Source organism: Ips typographus, linkage group LG2, assembly GCF_016097725.1.
Source record: "Ips typographus isolate SLU linkage group LG2, UJ_Ityp_2.0, whole genome shotgun sequence".
Lineage (NCBI taxonomy): Eukaryota > Metazoa > Arthropoda > Insecta > Coleoptera > Curculionidae > Ips > Ips typographus.
Window position 1 is genome coordinate 6960181 of NC_138423.1, and position 19606 is coordinate 6979786.

Below are 19606 nucleotides of genomic sequence, written 5' to 3' on the forward strand. Positions count from 1 at the left end.
ACACATCGTTAATGCCATATAGGAACTCTACGGATGAGATAGCAAAGTACCTTACAACACTTCTTCAACCAAAAATAGGAAGGTTCATAAAAGACTCTCACGCACATTTTGTGGACAAATTGCATACCTTAACTTTATCTCCAGTAAGTTTTGATGTTGTGTCTTTATTCACTATGGTACCCATCAAAACGACTATGGAGCATCGCCAAACTGCCTAACCACCACTTACTTCCAATGACAGGATGAATAATGATGGTGTAGCAATGGGCAGCCCTCTCAGTCCGGTAATAGCAAGCTATTTTATGGAAACCTTTGAAGTAAATGCTCTGGCCACTGCTCCAAAGAAACCAAAGTGATGGTTTCGATATTTTTGTTGTTTGGAGGCACGCTGAAGACAAACTGCAGCAATCCAAGAATTCAATTTACTATGGAGAGCGAAACAGAAGCTACCTTTCCTGGATGTAATGGTGACAAGGAAACCTAATGGAACACTGGCTCACACGGTGTATCGAAAGGAGCGGGCAAGAGGAATTTGCGAACCATCAGAGTTAGAAAAGGAGCTTACACATCTGGAAAGGGTTTTCAACAGAGCATCCAACTACGTAGACAACAAACGGGAGATGGAAAGTTGGTTAGACTTGCCTTTCCATACATACACCAGGTTACGGATAGGATTGGAAGGATTTTAGAGAAGCACAAGGTCAAGACGGTCTTTAAACCAACCCCCACAAATGGGACAAACGGGATTCTTTATCAGCTTCTGGAGTTTACAGAGTCCCATGCAGCTGTGGATCCGTAGACCGAGAAATCTGCGGTGGCAAGCACTTTCTAGAGGGCACGATATTCGTTTTGAAGGGGTGGAGATTTTGGATCGATCACAACGTTACTATCCTAGATTAACTAGAGAAGCACGAGATCACCATCAAACAGCAAAGAAGAGATAACTTCCGATAACTTTCATATTCAAAATGGATGTTGTTGGATTAAGGTCTACCCTAGGAAAGTGACTTAAAAAGAAAAAAATCATAATTATATTTTACATGGTTTTAGCTAAACGCCGCTGCTATTATAAGGTTTGTTTACAGTATAAACATTGGTTAAATATTTGTTTTGTACTCCGTTAGAACGTCAGACCTTTACAGCGAATTTGGTTGGAAATTTCAAATCTCAACTGATTTAACTAAGGATTTAAGTTGTAGGAGATACAAAAAATTCCTGAAGGTTTGGGATTTCCTATATAAATTACCAAAAATGACAAAGCCGATTGTTCTGTATGTTAACAAAGAGTGTTTCATTGCGTAAACAACTGTATACACAGCGTCCAAGATGAGGAATCCTGAGAAGGGCAGTGGGAATCTTGAAAACAGTTAGAGATACAGGGTAGATGGAAGAAAAATGGTACTTTCCTCCATTGAAAAAATGAAAGTCTCAACAGAAAATGGAAAAATAACCAAAAAATGTCTGACTTGACAATTCAAAGAGTCTGGCATCCACCTTTTTCACTTTTTTAGTATTGTCTGGTGTTTTCCCCCAAGTTTAACTCACGTTTGGTCATTATTTATAAAGTTATTGCATCTTAGCTTACTTGAACTTTTTTAAACCCCAGTTCGCTCATTTCATTAAATTTTACTTGAAGTTGCATTTTTCTGCACTTAACATTGGTATTGTCTGACTTTTTTTGCCTTACACTAGTCTCTACATCAAAAAAGCTAAAAATTAACTTTAAACCATATAAAACTTCTGTGATTAAACCTGCTTTTAGCAGTTCTTAAAAACCTACACAATTTCTTGTAATTTTTTCAAGAAAAATGGGACTTGGTTATTCTTCAAACATTAGTAAGTGACTAAACTATTAATTTTTTAAATAAACAAACACGTCTTTTTCAATGATTGCTTTCCTCAATGCTATATTACTAACAGTGCAAAGATTGTTCAAAAACATTGTCGAGTGTCTTCCCATATACAAACTATCCAAGTTGCTACTGCTCTCATCATCTTTCGTGTCGCTTTATCAGCCGGTTTTCTGTAGATGCAGCTGGGTAAATGCAAATACACTTTACTTCACCGCAATCGACTTGCATGTTTTCGTTTTTTCTAAAAATGTACCTTTAAAAGTACTCGAACTGGGAATTAAAGCCGGCAGTTCTTGTGGTTAGTACTGTCAAGTACCTATGCGAAGTCACAGGTGGTACACCTGGCTGATTTAGCGAAAAGAGTGGCGTATATTTGTGAGAAATTCTTTGCGAAGCCTTTCCCTAGCATTCGTCGGTTAATTAGTTGAAAAGTTGATTACCAATACAAAAACTTGAAAATTACAGTCAAATCAACGTTGCCAAAGCCAAAACTATGGATTCAGTCATTTTGGCAACGACGAAATGTCAAGAAGCTTTTAATTAATATGATTGGTATAACTTGAACTTTGACGATTAATGACAGGCTTATAGTCACCTGACAGCTGTCCAAACTCATTAAACAGTGCTGTAAAGCTGTAAAATGTCAAATAGTGTGATAAAACACGCGTCAAATTGTTATTCGTAACTCTGTAGAATTTGTGGCAGTTGTGACGTTAAATTTGACAGTTATGACTTGACACAGCATGGCTTATAGTCAGGTGACACTCGTTATAACTATATTAAAACTTATTCAGCAGTGGCAAGAAACTTTCAAATACTTTGTATTTACACCTCCATTAAAGCCTCAAATTTGAAATTTGTGAGGCTAAGTGACACTTTGCTTTTTACGTCAATTAAGAGCTGTCAACTGTCAAAACTCACTAAGTGACGCAAGCAAACTATTAGAAGTTTCTCTTTATGTCAAAAGTGTCAAATTTAACTCCATAGAGCTCTAAACACAACCACACAAAAATTACACTGCAATTCCTCAAAAAAAACGCACTATTTGGCATTTTACACTTTCAGGTTACTGGTGAGTAAGTTTTGACAGTTGTCACGTGATGCAAGAAAAATATTAAAGTGTTCTTTAAGTTCCAACGGTCAAATTTGGCTCAATGGAGCTTTATTAAACCCAACTTACAGTGTATTTCTTCAAATTAGCAACTATTTCTAATTTATAGTATTAGTTTCCTGGTGATCGGGTTTGGACAGTTTTGACAGCTGTCACGTGACGTAAGAAAAGTATAACACTGTTTCTTAACGTCAAATTTGGGTCCCTGGGGCTATAAACACCACTTACACTGCAATTTTTTTAAAAATCGGATCATTTGGCATTTTACACTTTCAAGTCACTGGTGATGTTGATGATGATGATGACAAGTTTTGACAGTTATGACAGCTGTCACGTGACGATTTTTTATATTTTCAAGTTACTGGTGAGTAAGTTTTGACAGTTATGTCAACTGTCACGTGAGGTAAGCAAAATACTAAAGTGTTCCTTAACGTCCCAACGCTTAAATTTGGCTCCATTGAGCTGTAAACACAACTTCTAATGTAATTTTTCAAATTAGCAACTACTTCTAATTTTATAGTTTTAGGTCATTGGTGAGTCAGTTTTGACAGTTATGACAGCTGTCACGTGACGTAAAAAATGTTTAAAAGTATTTCTTAACGTCAGAACTGTTAAATTTGACTCAATGGGGCTCTAAACACAACTTACACTGCAATTCATCAAAGAAGCACATAATTTAGCATTTACACTTTCAAGTCATCCTAGTGAGTAAGTTGTTGTGACAGCTGTCACGTGACGTAAGAAAAGTATAAAAGTGGTTTCTTAACGTTATAACTGTCAAATTTTACTCCATGGAGCTCTAAACAGAACTTACACTGTTATTCCTCAAAAAACCCATAAATTGGCATTTTACACTTTCATGTCACTGGTGAGTAAGTTTTGACAGTTATGACAGCTGTCACGTGACGTAAGAAATGTTTAAAAAAAATTCTTAACGTCAGAACTGTTAAATTTGACTCAATGGAGCTCTAAACACAACTTACACTGCAATTCATCAAAGAAGCACATAATTTGGCATTTACACTTTCAAGTCATTGGTAAGTTGTTTTGACAGTTGTGACAGCTGTCACGTGACGTAAGAAAAGTATAAAAGTGTTTTCTTAACGTCGCAACTGTCAAATTTGAGTCCATAGAGCTCTAAACAGAACTTACACTGTTATTCCTCAAAAAACCCATAAATTGGCATTTTACACTTTCACGTCACTGGTGAGTAACTTTTGACAATTATGACAGTTGTCACGTGACGCAAGCAAAGTACTAAAGCGTTCCTTAACGTCCCAACGCTTAAATTTGGCTCCATTGAGGTGTAAACGCAACTTCTAGTGTAATTTTTCAAATTAGTAACAACTTCTAACTTTATAGTTTTAGGTCACTGGTGAGTAAGTTTTGACAGTTATGACAGCTGTCACGTGACGTAAGAAGTGTATAAAAGTATTTCTTAACGTCAGAACTGTTAAATTTGACTCAATGGGGCTCTAAACACAACTTACACTGCAATTCATCAAAGAAGCACATAATTTGGCATTTACACTTTCAAGTCACTGGTAAGTTGTTTTGACAGTTGTGACAGCTGTCACGTGACGTAAGAAAAGTATAAAAGTGTTTTATTAACGTCGCAACTGTCAAATTTAAGTCCATAGAGCACTAAACAGAACTTACACTGTTATTCCTCAAAAAACCTATAAATTGGCATTTTACACTTTCACGTCACTGGTGAGTAATTTTTGACAATTATGACAGTTGTCACGTGACGCAAGCAAAGTATTAAAGTATTTGAATTTGGATCCATGGATTTTTAAACTTAACTTCCAATGTAATCTCTTAAATGAGCAACTATATTTTATAGCGTCAGGTTACTCATGGACGGGTTTTAACAGTTATGACAGCTGTCACGTGACGCAAGCACAGTATAAAATTGTTCTGTAACATCAGAACTGACAAATATGGCTCCATGGAGCTATAAAGACTACTTACAATGTGGTTTCGGGTTGAATTCTTGAAAGTAAAGAACAACATTCTCAAGAAAAGTGCTGATAGAATGTGACAGAAGGAGTTCACACGGACAGGCTCCTGTCACATTTTTTACACTTTTCTCTTGATAACTCCTTCCTTTCCATTCAAGAATACCCCCCAATAAAATCAACAAGTGAATTGCAAATATCGGAATAAAAGAAGAACGTAAATACACTAAGGAGATAAAAACTGGCGTTTACGAGATTTGATACATTGAAAAAAATCCACTCAGTGGACAATACCTAAAATAGAAAATCCACTAGGACAGTCTTAATATGAGACACTTTTAATGAGTTTAAAGATTGTTGGTGAAGAACAAAGTAAACAACTTCCAGAAGTTTTGATTGTATTTAAGTTCTAAGTAAGAACGTTCAGTTTTCTCTCAGTGTACACATCCGATCGAAGGGAGAAAGCAAGCAACAAGTGTCCACTATCCTAACAAAAGATCCATCAACCGGGAAAATAGCGAGATAAATAGACGGGAAATGGGATATAGCTCCTTTCAGCCGACTAGTTTCACGTCCTCACTGTTATGAATGAGATTTAGAGTGCTTCTCAAACACACCATCAGTTAATTACGCTAGGCGTGTTTGCGGATGTATAACTTAACTGGTACCTTTTCTGGTACGGAAGATATGAAACACACTCGTATTTGTGTCGAAAACACACAATAAAATGGCTTATAAGCATTTAAGAGCGTGTTATTCCGAGAAAACTGCCAACGTAACATAACACAAATAACTCAAGCGGCCTAGTCTGCAGCCTTGTGGCACCAGAGTTTATGCAACGGAGCCACACCCTTTTTACTGCTGTGTTTATGTTCTAACTTGAGTAAATAAACCTTAGTACAAAGAAAGCAGTCTTCGACGACATTACACGGTTTGGTGTAATCGTAGTTGTAAGCAGAAGACGAATTATGAAACAGATACAGTAAAAATAGTTTGCGTACACCATCATTAACCGAGTAATAAAACCAAAGAGTTGCTTACCTTCAGGTCGTATTCTATCTTCATTAGTTCGACTATATGGCGGTGGTGGTGTTTCTGAAAATAAATGCTATTTGTAAAGTTTGTTACACGTAAAAGCACTTAGTATTTATTCTCTGAAGGTTTAAGACACTTGTTTAAGACCTCTGGAATGATTTAGAAGGTTCTCAATAGCATTTAGAGGTCTATGGAACTTTCAAAATGGCCCTCTAAGTCTCTGACAATTGAAAACAGCTCTGTGAAGGTTAAGACACTTGTAGAGGCCTCTCGCACTTTTTAGATAGTTCTCAATAGTATTTGGAGGTCTATGGAACTTTCAAAATGGTCCTCTAGGTCTCTGACAATTAAAAACAGCTCTGGAAAAGTTAAGACACTTGTAGAGGCCTCTGGCACTTTTTAGAAGGTTCTTAATAGTATTTAGAGGTCTATGGAACTTTCAAAATGGTCCTCTAGGTCTCGGACAATTCAAAGTAACTCTGTGAAGGTTAAGACACTTGCAGAGGCCTCTGGCACTTTTCAGATAGTTCTCAATAGCATTTAGAGGTCTGTGGAACTTTCAAAATGGTCCTCTAGGTCTCTGACAATTGAAAACAGCTCTGTAAAAGTTAAGACACTTGTAGAGGCCTCTGGCACTTTTTAGAAGGTTCTCAATAGTATTTAGAGGTCTATGGAACTTTCAAAATGGTCCTCTAGGTCTTTGACAATTTAAAACAGCTCTGTGAAGGTTAAGACACTAGGAGAAGCCTCTGGCACTTTTTAGAAGGTTCTCAATAGTATTTAGAGGTCTATGGAACTTTCCAAATGGTCCTCTAGATCTCTGACAATTTAAAACAACTCTGTGAAGGTTAAGACACTTGTAGAGGCCTCTCGCACTTTTTAGATAGTTCTCAATAGTATTTGGAGGTCTATGGAACTTTCAAAATGGTCCTCTAGGTCTCTGACAATTAAAAACAGCTCTGGAAAAGTTAAGACACTTGTAGAGGCCTCTGGCACTTTTTAGAAGGTTCTCAATAGTATTTAGAGGTCTATGGAACTTTCAAAATGGTCCTCTAGGTCTCTGACAATTCAAAGTAACTCTGTGAAGGTTAAGACACTTGCAGAGGCCTCTGGCACTTTTCAGATAGTTCTCAATAGCATTTAGAGGGGTATGGAACTTTCAAAATGGTCTTTTAGGTCTCTGACAATTGAAAACAGCTCTGGAAAAGTTAAGACCCTTGTAGAGGCCTCTGGCACTTTTTAGAAGGTTTTTAATAGTATTTAGAGGTCTATGGAACTTTCAAAATGGTTCTCTAGGTCTCTGACAATTTAAAACAACTCTGGGAAAGTTAAGACACTTATAGAGGCCTCTGGCCCTTTTTAGAAGGTTCTCAATAGCCTTTAGAGGTCTGTGGAACTTTCAAAATGGTCCTCTAGGTGTCTGCCAATTTAAAACAACTCTGTGAAGGTTAAGACACTTGTAGAAGCCTCTCGCACTTTTTAGATAGTTCTCAATAGCATTTAGAAGTCTATGGAACTTTCAAAATGGTCCTCGACGACTATGACAATTTAAAACAACTCTAGGAAGGTTTGAAAAGGTTTTCAATAGTATTTAGAGGTCTATGGAACTTTCAAAATGCTCGTAGAGGCCTATGACAATTTAAAACAACTCTGGAAAGGTTTAGCAGGTTCTCAATACCATTTAGAGGTCTATGGGACTTTCAAAATTGCCCTCTAAATATCTGACAATTTAAAACAGCTCTGTGAAGGTTAAGACACTAGGAGAAGCCTCTGGGACTTTTTAGAAGGTTCTCAATAGTATTTAGAGGTCTATGGAACTTTCAAAATGGTCCTCTAGGTCTTTGACAATTTAAAACAGTTCTGTGAAGGTTAAGACACTAGGAGAAGCCTCTGGCACTTTTTAGAAGGCTCTCAACAGTATTTAGAGGTCTTCGGAACTTTCAAAATGGTCCTCGAGGGCTCTGACAGTTTAAAACAACTCTGGGAAAGTTAAGAGACTTGTAGAGGCTTCTGGTACTTTTTAGGCACTTTTGAGAGACTTATAGAACCTCTTAATGGTTTCTAGCATCTTCTATAACCTTCTGTAACTTTCCGGATCTTTAAAAAAGTTTCCAAAACTTGCCAGAACGATCTGAAGCCCTCTGAGACTTTCTAGATCATTCGAAAGTCTTTTAGAACCTCTTAATGGTTTCTAGCATCTTCTATAACCTTCTGTAACTTTCCGGATCTTTAAAAAAGTTTCGAAAACTTGCCAGAACGATCTGAAGCCTTTTAGAACGTCCTACAGGTTTCTAGCATCTTCTAAAACAACTCGGAACTTCCAAAACCTTCCGAATCTTTATACAACTTGCTAGAACCTCCCTCTGAAACGTTCTATAACATTTTAGAAACTTCCGGAGAGTTTCAGCACCTTTGAGAGTCTTCTGCAACGTTTCAAAACCTTCCAGATCATTGTAAAATCTTCTAGAACTCGCCACAACGTGGTAAAACCCCTCTAAAAACGTGACATAACATTCGAGACTTATTCTAGAACATTCTATAAGCTTCTAGCACGTTCAAAAGCCTTCTGAAACAGACTCTAACGTTCTGCAAGGTTTGAAAACCTGAAAGAATTTAGTGAATTCAAACGAAAACTTCAAAATTGAACAAAAAGTTACAAGCTTGATTTCAGAATTACATAATTATCCATCCTATATACATTCAAGGTGTTTTCGTAACAGAACTTTAATAACTATGGCATTAAGGGACACCCTGTATACAATGTGAACATTAACGAAGATACAGTGGGTCAAAGTTTTACTGAAAAAACGAAAATAATAATAATTTCATTCTTAATTTCAACTAACTGAGAGGTTATTTTCTATCAACATACATTAACAATTTTATTTTATTTTTTCTAACTTTTTTAGTTTTTGAGAGATTTTAATTCAAAAATTGAGACACGATGTTGCCATGTTTGAAGCCTTGTGAAGCTGTAATTTGCACTTCAATCTAGATTTTTTATATATTATTAGAAAGAGGATGAAAAATTTTACAAAATGTTGGTTGAGCGAATATTCTAACTTTTTCAGTTTTTGAGAAATTTCAATTCGAAAATTGTGTCACTTTTGTGAGTTTGCAGCGTTGTTGCCAGGTTTGAACCCTTGTGAGGCTGTAATTTGGCATCCAATCTAGATTTTTTATATACCGCTGGAAAGAAAATGTAAAATGCTACAAAATGGAGTTTGAACGAATTTTCTAACTGTTTCAGTTTTTTTAGATATATCAATTAAGAAATTGTGTCACTTTTTGTGAGTTCGCAGCGTTGTCGCCAAGTTTAAACCCTTCCGACGCCGTAGTTTTGAAGCCTTGTGACGCTGTAATTTTCACTCCAATCTACATTTTCTTTATGTCATTGGGAAGAAGATAGAAAATGCCACAATATGGCGTTTGAACAAACTGTCTAACTTTTTCAGTTTTTGAGATATTTTAATTTAAAAATTGCGTCATTTTTTGAAGCCCTATTCGCAGGTGAAAGGAAAGCCCCAACTTTGGAATCATCCTGTATAACAAGCATCAATTATAGTATAATAATGTTTCATCTAGCTATTAATGATACACTATACCTTTTGTAATGAGACAGGTAATAACATGGTAGGACATTATATGCGGGTGTTATCATAACGCCCGTATGTTCACTTAATTACCATTATTTTGCTGTTTATTTAATATTATTATTTTTCTTGTGCAATTTTTCCGGGGAATGAACTTCCCTTTACCAACTGACACTATAAATAATTGAGGAAGTTGAAAAAGCGTTAGAAACACGATAAGCTATACAGGGTTACCCCATCCTAAACGGTATTTAAAAGTTTATTAGAATCAAAAATTTATATGAATTTGACGCTTTTTTTTATTTTAAATGGGACACTCTGTATATTTTTGAATTTTCAAGTTCTACGCCAAATTCTTTTTATGTTCGTATCTGTTTCTGTGATATTTACCATTTTATGTCAAATTCGTTCTTGGTTTTTGTGATTTTTTGTATTAAAGAAAGCTTGTTCTAAGAGCTGCAGAAGAAAAATATCGAAAATATATAGATACAGGGTGGTCAAATATTTGCCTCAAAAATTAAGTTCTCGAAAGGGCAGAAAGTCTTTCAAGACACAAACACAAAATTTCGAAGATTGCCATTTTTCAGAGTATGTAAAGCCAGCCAATTGTTATCTGTTCGCTGACGACACAACCGTTATGTCTAGCGGGGCTACACTCTCGGAGCTGTTGTTTCGTTCTGGGGAGATGCAAACGAGAGTCGAGTCTTGGTTTTCTAATAATAAATTAGTCTTAAATCACATTAAAACTCAAGAGTTGATTATCTCTACTTCGGATAACGTGTCTAATGGTAATACCGTCACTTTGATGGGAGTGACTATTGATGATCGTTTGAGTTGGAATGCGCATATTGACTGCCTTTCCAATAAACTCGCCACTGTCTTATTTATGTTGCGACATCTGAGAGACACATTAGAACTAAAAGTCCTAAGAACGGCATATTTTGCATTGTTTCACTCGAAAATTCAGTATGGTATAGCAGTTTGGGGGGGCTCTGCTCATTCTATTCGAATCTTCCGGCTCCAAAAGAGAGCGATCCGAATCATGTTGAGGCTTGGACCTAGAGATTCTTGTAGACAGCATTTTGAGGATTTGAAAATCTTAACATTTCCATCGGCATATATGTTCGGCTGCATAAATGAAATTCATAAGAGTAAATCGCTTTACACCATGCACTCTCAAGTGCATTCGTTTTAACACCAGAAACGCTAATTTATTGCGTTTACCTCGCAGGCGACTTCAAGTTTCTGCTAAAAATTGTCCTAATTTACGGTTTTATAATAAACTTCCTGATTGCATCAGGACACTGGAGGGTTATGCTTTTGAGAGGTCGGTCAAGCAGGTTTTTATTGACGCTTCTTTTTATACCGAGGAGGAGGAGGAGGAGGAGGATTTTAATTATGTTTTTTTAAAAGTGAGCGTCAGTTTTGTATGTTATTTTATATTTGTATACAGGGTGGGCCAGTTTTAAATGTCAATAATTCACCAATCCATAGCCAATTCAAAAATAAGTTGACATTCATTATGTCATTTTCCTGAAAAGTGCTTCCTAAGGAAAATACAGTCCTTCAAATTTCTGTTTAAAAATTTGTTTTTTGTCATAACTGTCAGACCGTTGGAGCAATATTGATCAAATTTGGAACAAGCACTTTATTACACGTTATTACGGTCAAAGGCCCAAAACTAACCCAACCCAACTTAAAAATTGTCTTGGAAACGGAAAATTCACTTAAGAAGTTTAAAAAATATTATTGCAGCCAGTTTTCATAGTTTCCAGACAAACTGAAAGACTTTAGTTTTGAAAATTGACTTTTCATGCAAATCGAGAGACTTTAATACTGAAAATTGACTTGTAGACATAAAAACTACTTTTTCAAGAACTTGTTACTAGAAATTCATACATTTAAACCTTAAAAATTGACTTGAACCCCAAAATGTGACTGAACTAATGAAAAGTGACATTAGAAGCTTACAATTTGCATTTGAAGTAAGTTTTTATAATTTGAAGACAAATTTCAAGTCAGTCTTAGATGCAGGACATTGACATTAGATTCATGAAAATTGTCTTGAAAACTAACTTTTCGTGCTTTTTACTTTGCTTTTCATTTTCTTCGAATTCTGGACTAATTTTAGTGCTTTAAAACTGCTTTCAGCTTGGAAAATCGAGTTTCAAGACTATATTCACCAAGTTATTGACATAGCAAACTTAAAAAACAATTTTTACATTCTTCATAGACTTAAAATGGCATTCCAAGCTTTGTCACTATTAAATCGACTTCTAGACACCTCAGTGCTAAAAATTCGGGTATTTCTTAATAAACTAGACGGTTTTTAGTGTTTTAAGGCTGTTTTCAGTGCCTCAAATTGAGTTTCAAGACTATCTTTACAAAGTTTTTAACTTATCAGGCCTAAAAGCCAGTTTGTCCACTGACCATAATCTTGAAAATGTTATTTCAAGCTTCTTCACTATTAAATTGACTTCTACACTCATAGGTGCAATAAATTGTAGCATCTCTAAGAAATTTAGACTGTTTTTAGTGCTTTTTAAGACTGAAAAATCGAGTTTAAGACTATTTCCTAAAGTGAAGTTTCTTCAGTAATAAAAGTAAAAAAATGTTGGTACCAAATGCTACAATAATACGTCTTGAGAACTAATTTTTAGAAATAAAATATTCCGAAAATTTAATTTACTTCTAGACTTGTTGTCCAGTCCAGAAAATTGAGTTGGACACCAATTAAAGTCTTGAAAATATACTTTTGGACTCTCTTGAGTCCTCGTAAAGTCAGTTCTAGCATTAAAAGTCAACTTTTATACTATTTTTAGTAGTAAAAAATGAGTTTCATGCACAATACAATCTTTGTCTTGATTTCCGGACTTTTTTTAGTTCTTGAATGCCAGTTTCAGACACTCAACCAGGATGACAGTCTGAGAAAGCGAATCATAAGACCATTCCTAGTAGTAAAAAAGTTTTTAGACTATTCAGTACAAATTTGGACTTTCACAAGTCTTGGATGTTTAGTTTTAAAATATAAAACGATTTTTTAAATTGAAATTTGGAGGACTGTATCTTCGTTAGGAAACGTTTTTCAGAAAAATGAAATAATGCAAGTCAACTTATTTTTTGATTAGCTATCAAATGGTGAATTATTGACACTTAAAACTGGACCACCCTGTATACATGTAGGATAAGTTTTATCTGTTAGCGTTTTGTCATATTGTAGATTGTAGGAATTATTTACTTGAGTTAAGATGACTTGCTGAGCATACATTTCATGTATATTGTGGTTAAATAAACAAATCAAATCAATCAAATCAAATAAAACAGAATAGAGAACTGTAAAAACACAATTTTTCAATTAAATTCTCTCTATTAGAAAATGGCCCCATGTTTTCAGAAAAATAGTGGATTTAGGATGGTTCCGTACTTTTTTCTTTTCTGTGACTTTTTAATGTTTGGACAGTGATGATTTAATTTCCACCTAAGGAACATGGAAAAAATTAATAAAAAAACTTGCAAAACTCATTAAATCAAAAAATATTTATAAAAATAATTTATTGAGTAGTTGCAGACATGTTCATATGTCTCTATAAACTGTCATAACACGGCTTTTAGAACCGGCTCGACATGTAAAAAAAAATTAAGACTCCCAAAAAACAACTCCACGGACCACAGACGAGCCTTCGTCAATTTGCTACCTGCTGTCTACATGTCCCAGACCATCCACTTTGAACATCTTCACCTTAAGAGCCCCAGTCTCGCACTGGACTGAAGAAGCTCCGCTTGGAGCTTAATACAGCTTGAGCTTGACCCTCTTAATGATATTGTCTTGATCTTTTTTCTTCAGCGGACATGGCGCCGGTATATAAAAAACAATCAGGATATTCAATACACCGGCCCGGCATTTTTCCAAAGCCGAACATCTGGTCCGGCCCCCGAGTACCGAGAACTTAACATGGTACCCCATTTCTTAGAAAACGACCTGCCATCGGCATTCTTTTTGTTTAAACTTGGGGAAAATTGTGATTCACATTTTTCTATTATTAGTCGGATGGGTGTCGCATTGTTTGCGATTTTAATAAACTGGAAACGCGCTTCGCATTATTCCAAACGGTTGCTGGGCGAAATGCTGCCAAACATGCGCCATTTAACCACAACAATCCAAGTTTTCCATGATTCTAATTTCACACACGCTCACACCGTGGTCTGGACTCGTTTTTATTGGAAACACGAGGTTGATTTACTGCCTGGAGTTGGGTTTTACCTCTGATTTATGGTACTTTCCTTAAATTTGGCTTTTGACCACTTTTTCTACCATTCAAAGTTCATAATGTTCTTAATGCTGATACAGAGCAAGTCAGAAGTGGTCAAACTTTTCTGACAAAGTGGTTCTTGTATCAAATCAGTTCCAATGTTATAACTTTTTTATGAACAAGTAGTGTTTTCTAAAAAAATTGCATTTTCAAATTTTTGTCATTTTTCGTTATTATGACTAATCTGATATATATGTCTAAAATTGTCATAAATCTCAGAAACACATCTTGTTTCGAAAACTGAAAATTTTGACATTAGTGACAGGTATCACGTGGTTTTTTGCAGGATAATTTAGCTAGACAGTCACGTGACCACTGTCAAATTAACCGTCATAAATGAAACACGTTTTGTATCGAATTCTGCAAGAAAACTTTTCCAAATCTTGATTTTTACAACTTTAGAACACATTTTGACAGTGCGAGACAAAATGGCTTGTCAAACCCACTTGGAGTAAGAAAATGACTGTTTTAAGCACATTTTTGAAATCCTGATTAAATTTTCTATCCAATAAGTTGAAGAAACACCACAAGGTTTGGTAAAATCAGGGAGAAAAATCGTGTCAAAATTTGAACTGTCAGAAACACAGTTTGAGAGGACAGTCAGATACAAAATCGCCTGTAAAACCCACTTGGAGTAAGAAAATGACGTTTTAATAAATTTTAAAGTGATTTTTTTGTACTTGTTTGACCTAATTTAAGGTCCTTGGGTATAAATATGGTGGACCAAAAAAAAAAGTTGGCAAAATTGCACTTTTTGCAAAAATAGCATTTTCTCAATTTTTGAACGATTGTAACTTTTTATTTGAACTCTTATATATTCCGCTAAAACGCCGTTAGAAAAAGGATTAAAAATACTACAAAATGAGCCAAAACTGGCCTTTCTAGCTCTTCATGTTACCGAGATATTGAATTTCAAAAAGTAGTAAAAAAGACCCTAATACACTCCCATTATTTAATTTTTTTGAAAAATGAAAAATTTTCAAGTGTTTTTTTTGTACTTATTTCACCTAATTTAAGATCCTTTGGTATAAATATGCTCTTTGCTGTGCATTGGAACCCTCCTGGAGCAAAAAAAAATTACCAAAATTGAACTTTTTGCAAAAATTGCATTTTTTCAATTTTTGAACGATTGTAACTTTTTATTTGAACTCTTATAGATTCCGCTAAAACGCCGTTAGAAAAAGGATTAAAAATACTACAAAATGAGCCAAAACTGGCCTTTCTAGCTCTTCATGTTACCGAGATATTGAAATTCAAAAAGTAGTAAAAAAGACCCCTTATACACTCCCATTATTTAATTTTTTGGAAAAATTAAAAATTTTCAAGTGTTTTTTTATACTTATTTCACCTAATTTAAGGTCCTTTGGTATAAATATGCTCTTTGCTGTGCATTGGAACCCTCCTGGAGCAAAAAAAAATTGCCAAAATTGCACTTTTTGCAAAAATTGCATTTTTTCAATTTTTGAACGATTGTAACTTTTTTATTTGAACTCTTATAGATGTTACTAAAACGCCATTAGAAAAAGGATAAAAAATACAAAATGAACCAAAACTGGCCACTCTAGCTTTTGATGTTACCGAGATATTGAATTTCAAAAATTCATTTATTTATTTTTTTAAATGTTAAAGTGCTTTTTTTTGTACTTATTTTACCTAATTTAAAGTTCTTTGGTAAAAATATGCCCTTTGCTAAGCATTGGAACACTCCTGGAGCAAAATAAAAAATTATTTTAGGCACATTTTTACAATCTTTCCTTTTTTTCTATTTAACAGATTCGACAGGTATCACAGTATTTGGCAAAACCATTAATAACTTGCGTTATGCAGACGATACTGTCCTTCTTGCTGGACCCACAAAAACTGCTGAACAGGGTCGTCACTGCCAGTCGACATTTTGGCTTGACACTTAACACAACCTCTATGTAGACGGAGAACAATAATTAGAGAGGGTTTTACAAGATATGACATTTTTGGTACAAAAATCACCTGCACCCGTTTACTGATTGAAAAAGCAAACGAATACAACATCAATATCCACTCAGCGTTTGCCGACTACCAGAAAGCTTTTGAATCAGTGGAATAATGGGCAATTATTATGCATTCCTTAGATAACGCCAGGACTCCTCAAATCTATATACGAAACATCAGCAATAGTAGTTAAATTAAATGAAGACCCGAAAACGAAAACGGAATTAACACCCTCAACGTGGTTTTAATAAGCGAGGACCCATTGGAACTGAAGACTATGATCAAACAACTACACCATGCTTCTCAAAAAATAGGACTTGGTGTCAACATCACAAAAACTTTGAATCGGAGGGAAAGAGATGTAGAAGAGTATATATGACTCAAAATTGATAAAGTATATCAAAAAGCAGAAATACCGCGAAGAATAGCCCAAAGTTGGGTTGCATTCAAAAAACTAGAATTTATTACAAGAAATTAGTAGTAGGCATTATTGGCACATTAGGAGTTTTAGAACTTTGTCATATTTTTTGTTAGGTAGTACTATTTTGATTTTGTAGGTAGAAGATTTTCTGCAGACTTCTCTGCTTTTTATTGATCAGACGTTTTGTTGGTTTTTCTAAAATCGTTCGTCATCAGATCATAAGCATATGACATCATTAGAGATGTTCTCTTGGATGAACGCAGACATACTACAATATTTAGGTGCATCAATATGATTGAGAACAAAAACACTAAAAGAGAAAAAATAAAATAATCGTAATCTTGAAACGTTGCAGACATGAGCAGTGTTTTTCATTGTCGGTAACATAATAAGGTACCTACTATGAAATTATCATCGACGGACGGACGTAGGCAGCGCAATTTCGATAAAGACCCGTCCGACGGGGAACCATCAGACCCGGTGCCGTGCGGGACGAGGAACCCCGCTAATTACAAAAGAAGTCGGCTTGGTTGTCGCGAAGAGATAGCGCTGGCGCCGTATCGATGGGTGGCATCAGTCTACCGCGATGGGGTTCAAGACTTGTTGTTGAATTTTGATTGCAGAACCCACAAACTGCTGCTAGACAGTAAAAAGTTGATGTGCATATTGTTTCAAGTCAGATGTTTTCAAAACAGAAATTATAAATCAAGATTCTAACTTGGTTTATTGGAATTTTCCCATCCAATCTACAGTCCTAAGTGTGGTTCAATCAAAAACTTTTCTCATAACAACTTCCAATAATACTGCTAATCCGTACTGTACTAAACATGAAATTACACGAAAAGGATCTTCTGGGTCTTGCCAAATACACTAACACCAACTAGTCATCAATCATCATTATCACCATGCAGCCCATTGTTGGATATAGGTTTCTTTCAAACGTCCCTGGCTGTTGCAATCCAATTTGTAGCTAGCCTCTTCAGGTCGTTCGTCTATCGACTGGGAGATCTTCGTTGGCAGCTCTTGGTCTCCATTCCAACAATTTTTGGTCCATAGCCTGACTTCCATTCTAGCAATGTAGCCCAGCCCATCTCTATTTCTGTGTAATGATATCGGATAGAAAAAATCAACGATTGATTTAGGTTCATTTTAGTGATCGTAATAGATTTGTCTTTCCAAATCTTAGCACTTTTAGCTAGTCCTATTCTCCACTTTCACTTGAACTCGTGTTACTAATATATGAGCCCATTTACGTGATACTGGGTCAACGATTTGAAATTTTTGTAGAGCGTCTGTCAATTGCAGAATGTTAGTCAACTATCATGATTTTCATCATAAGGCCACAGTTATTGCTCTCCGTCTCCACTCGGTTTAGGAGATCTAACATTTCTCACGCAGCTATTAGTGTTGTATCGTCTGCATATCTCAGATTTAAACCCTCTTAATTGAGATTCCTCCATGGCAATCATCCTCATTATGTATTCTTCATATTTATTAAAGAGATCTGGAGAGAAGATGCATCCCCGACGATCGTTCTTGCTGGTTTTGAATGGGAGCAAATAGTACTAGAATTCCTTGAATACTAGCGATCAAGCTCAGAAATACGTATGTATGGTTAATTCGTAGGGCTTGCATTATTGGTCACGTGATGATCAAATTTCGAGAATTGGACTGTATTCCATTACATCTTTTTTTTCAAGCTAAGCATCCATCTCTTCATTTAGTTTTCCTGCGGTTTTCTTTGTAAAAGTTGGGGTTTCTGCGCCGGAAAGGTATCAATTTTCCATACGCCGCCCATTCCAGGGTAATTCGCTGGTTTGGTTGTCTTTAATTATTCTAATTTCGTGGCCCAAATATATAAATATTTGTAAATCAGTTTTTTTATCTGTTTTTGGACATAAGCCATGTCTTTTCCACTTGTGTCGGTTTTGTGCTATCCGGAACTAGCTTCGACCTACTTCTTTCTTCATATCATCTATCCAACGCTTTTATGGCCTTCCTTTACTTCTCGTTGTTTCTCTGGATCGCCAAAATACAACCCTAAAGGTCCATTTTTCACTATTCTGGTGTGCAACTACCCAGCTCCACTTCAACTCGGCCACAGGTGATCTTACGTTTGTAACTCTGGTCCTTTTCCTAATTTCTTGATTTCTCACTTTATCTCTAAGGGAAGTAGCACGTTCCATAGCTCTGTGAGCCACCGGCAAGCAATCAGCACTCTGTCTAGTCAGTGTTGTCCAATACATATCTTATCACAAGCATTTATCATAGACTTCTCGTTTCAGGTTTATGGGGATGTCAGTGTTCTCAGTATGTGTTTAAATTTACCGAAAGAAGCCCACGTGAGTCTTACTAGTCTAGTTATCTCCTCTGTTTGATTTTCATTTCCCAGTTTGATTGTATGACCTCGATAAACGCTATCTTCGATATTCTCAACTATCTGATCGCCTATGTTGATATGAGCATTGCCCGGGTTCATGGTTTTGGTCTTGCTGCGTTCAGAAGCTTCATTCAATCGATGCAACATTTCTGTTAGTTTGCTGGAAATGATGACGATGTCATCTGCAAAGCGTATATGATCCATCGCTCGTTATTCCCTTACTATACCTAGAATCTATTCTGGCGTTGTTGAGGGCATTTCAAAAGGACCATGTTTCTATAGAATCAAATGCAATCTTCCATGGCAATCATCCAATGCCTTCCTCATTATGTTTTCTCCATAGATATTAAAGAGATCTGGAGAGAAGATACATCCCTGACGATCTCTCTTGCAGGTTCTGAATAGGAACAAATAGTACTACTAGAATTCCTTAGTGTTTTGTGTCAAGTTAATTAACATTCTGAAGATTGTTTTAGATTGCAAGTCACTTAAATCATTTGACACAAGCTTGATAGCTGGTTTGTTTTAGTTTAGTTGAATTTAACACGATTTTCCTCGGAATTGTTGAAGAATGCTGCAAATATCATACACAGAACATCGTACTAACGTGTCAATTTGACTAAAAATCACTACAAGGCTATCGGCCGCCATCTCGGTAGTCAGTTTTGAAAATGCCACCTTCTTAATACACTTTACAACTATCAACGGATCCAGTGAAACATTCTAAAGGAACTAGAGTTTGTGGAACAGAAAAGGATGCCTTTTCTAATATAAAACACTGTCACAATGAAACAGCCCATATATTTACTTACTCCCAAGAAGAGTTTTTACAAGAACATTACAAAAAACAAGTTTATTCAAGCCAGTGGTTCTCGAAGAAACATGGATATAGAGTAAAGGTGTATTTAGCAGAAGCTGACAAGGTGATTTACCTAATACTATAAAAAGGACTCTGGTAGAGGTATTAATGAGCT

At 35.7% G+C, this 19606-nt stretch overlaps 2 protein-coding genes across 6 annotated transcripts in view; one reads left to right on the forward strand and one right to left on the reverse strand.

The window, feature by feature from the left end:
* Positions 1 to 19606, forward strand: part of LOC145725031 (SRR1-like protein) — a 253363-nt gene that overhangs the window by 210777 nt on the left and 22980 nt on the right. The window lies entirely within an intron of this gene.
* The window catches only part of Dad (Daughters against dpp), a 133782-nt gene that overhangs the window by 67480 nt on the left and 46696 nt on the right, over positions 1 to 19606 (reverse strand). For 3 of the 5 annotated variants that reach the window (XM_081973554.1, XM_081973553.1, XM_081973551.1), the window contains one exon: positions 5967 to 6020. The exons of the other annotated variants lie outside the window; for them this stretch is intronic. In XM_081973554.1, the coding sequence (XP_081829680.1) occupies positions 5967 to 6020 (54 nt within the window). The remainder of the gene's footprint in view (positions 1 to 5966; positions 6021 to 19606) is intronic. 5 annotated transcript variants of the gene reach the window in all.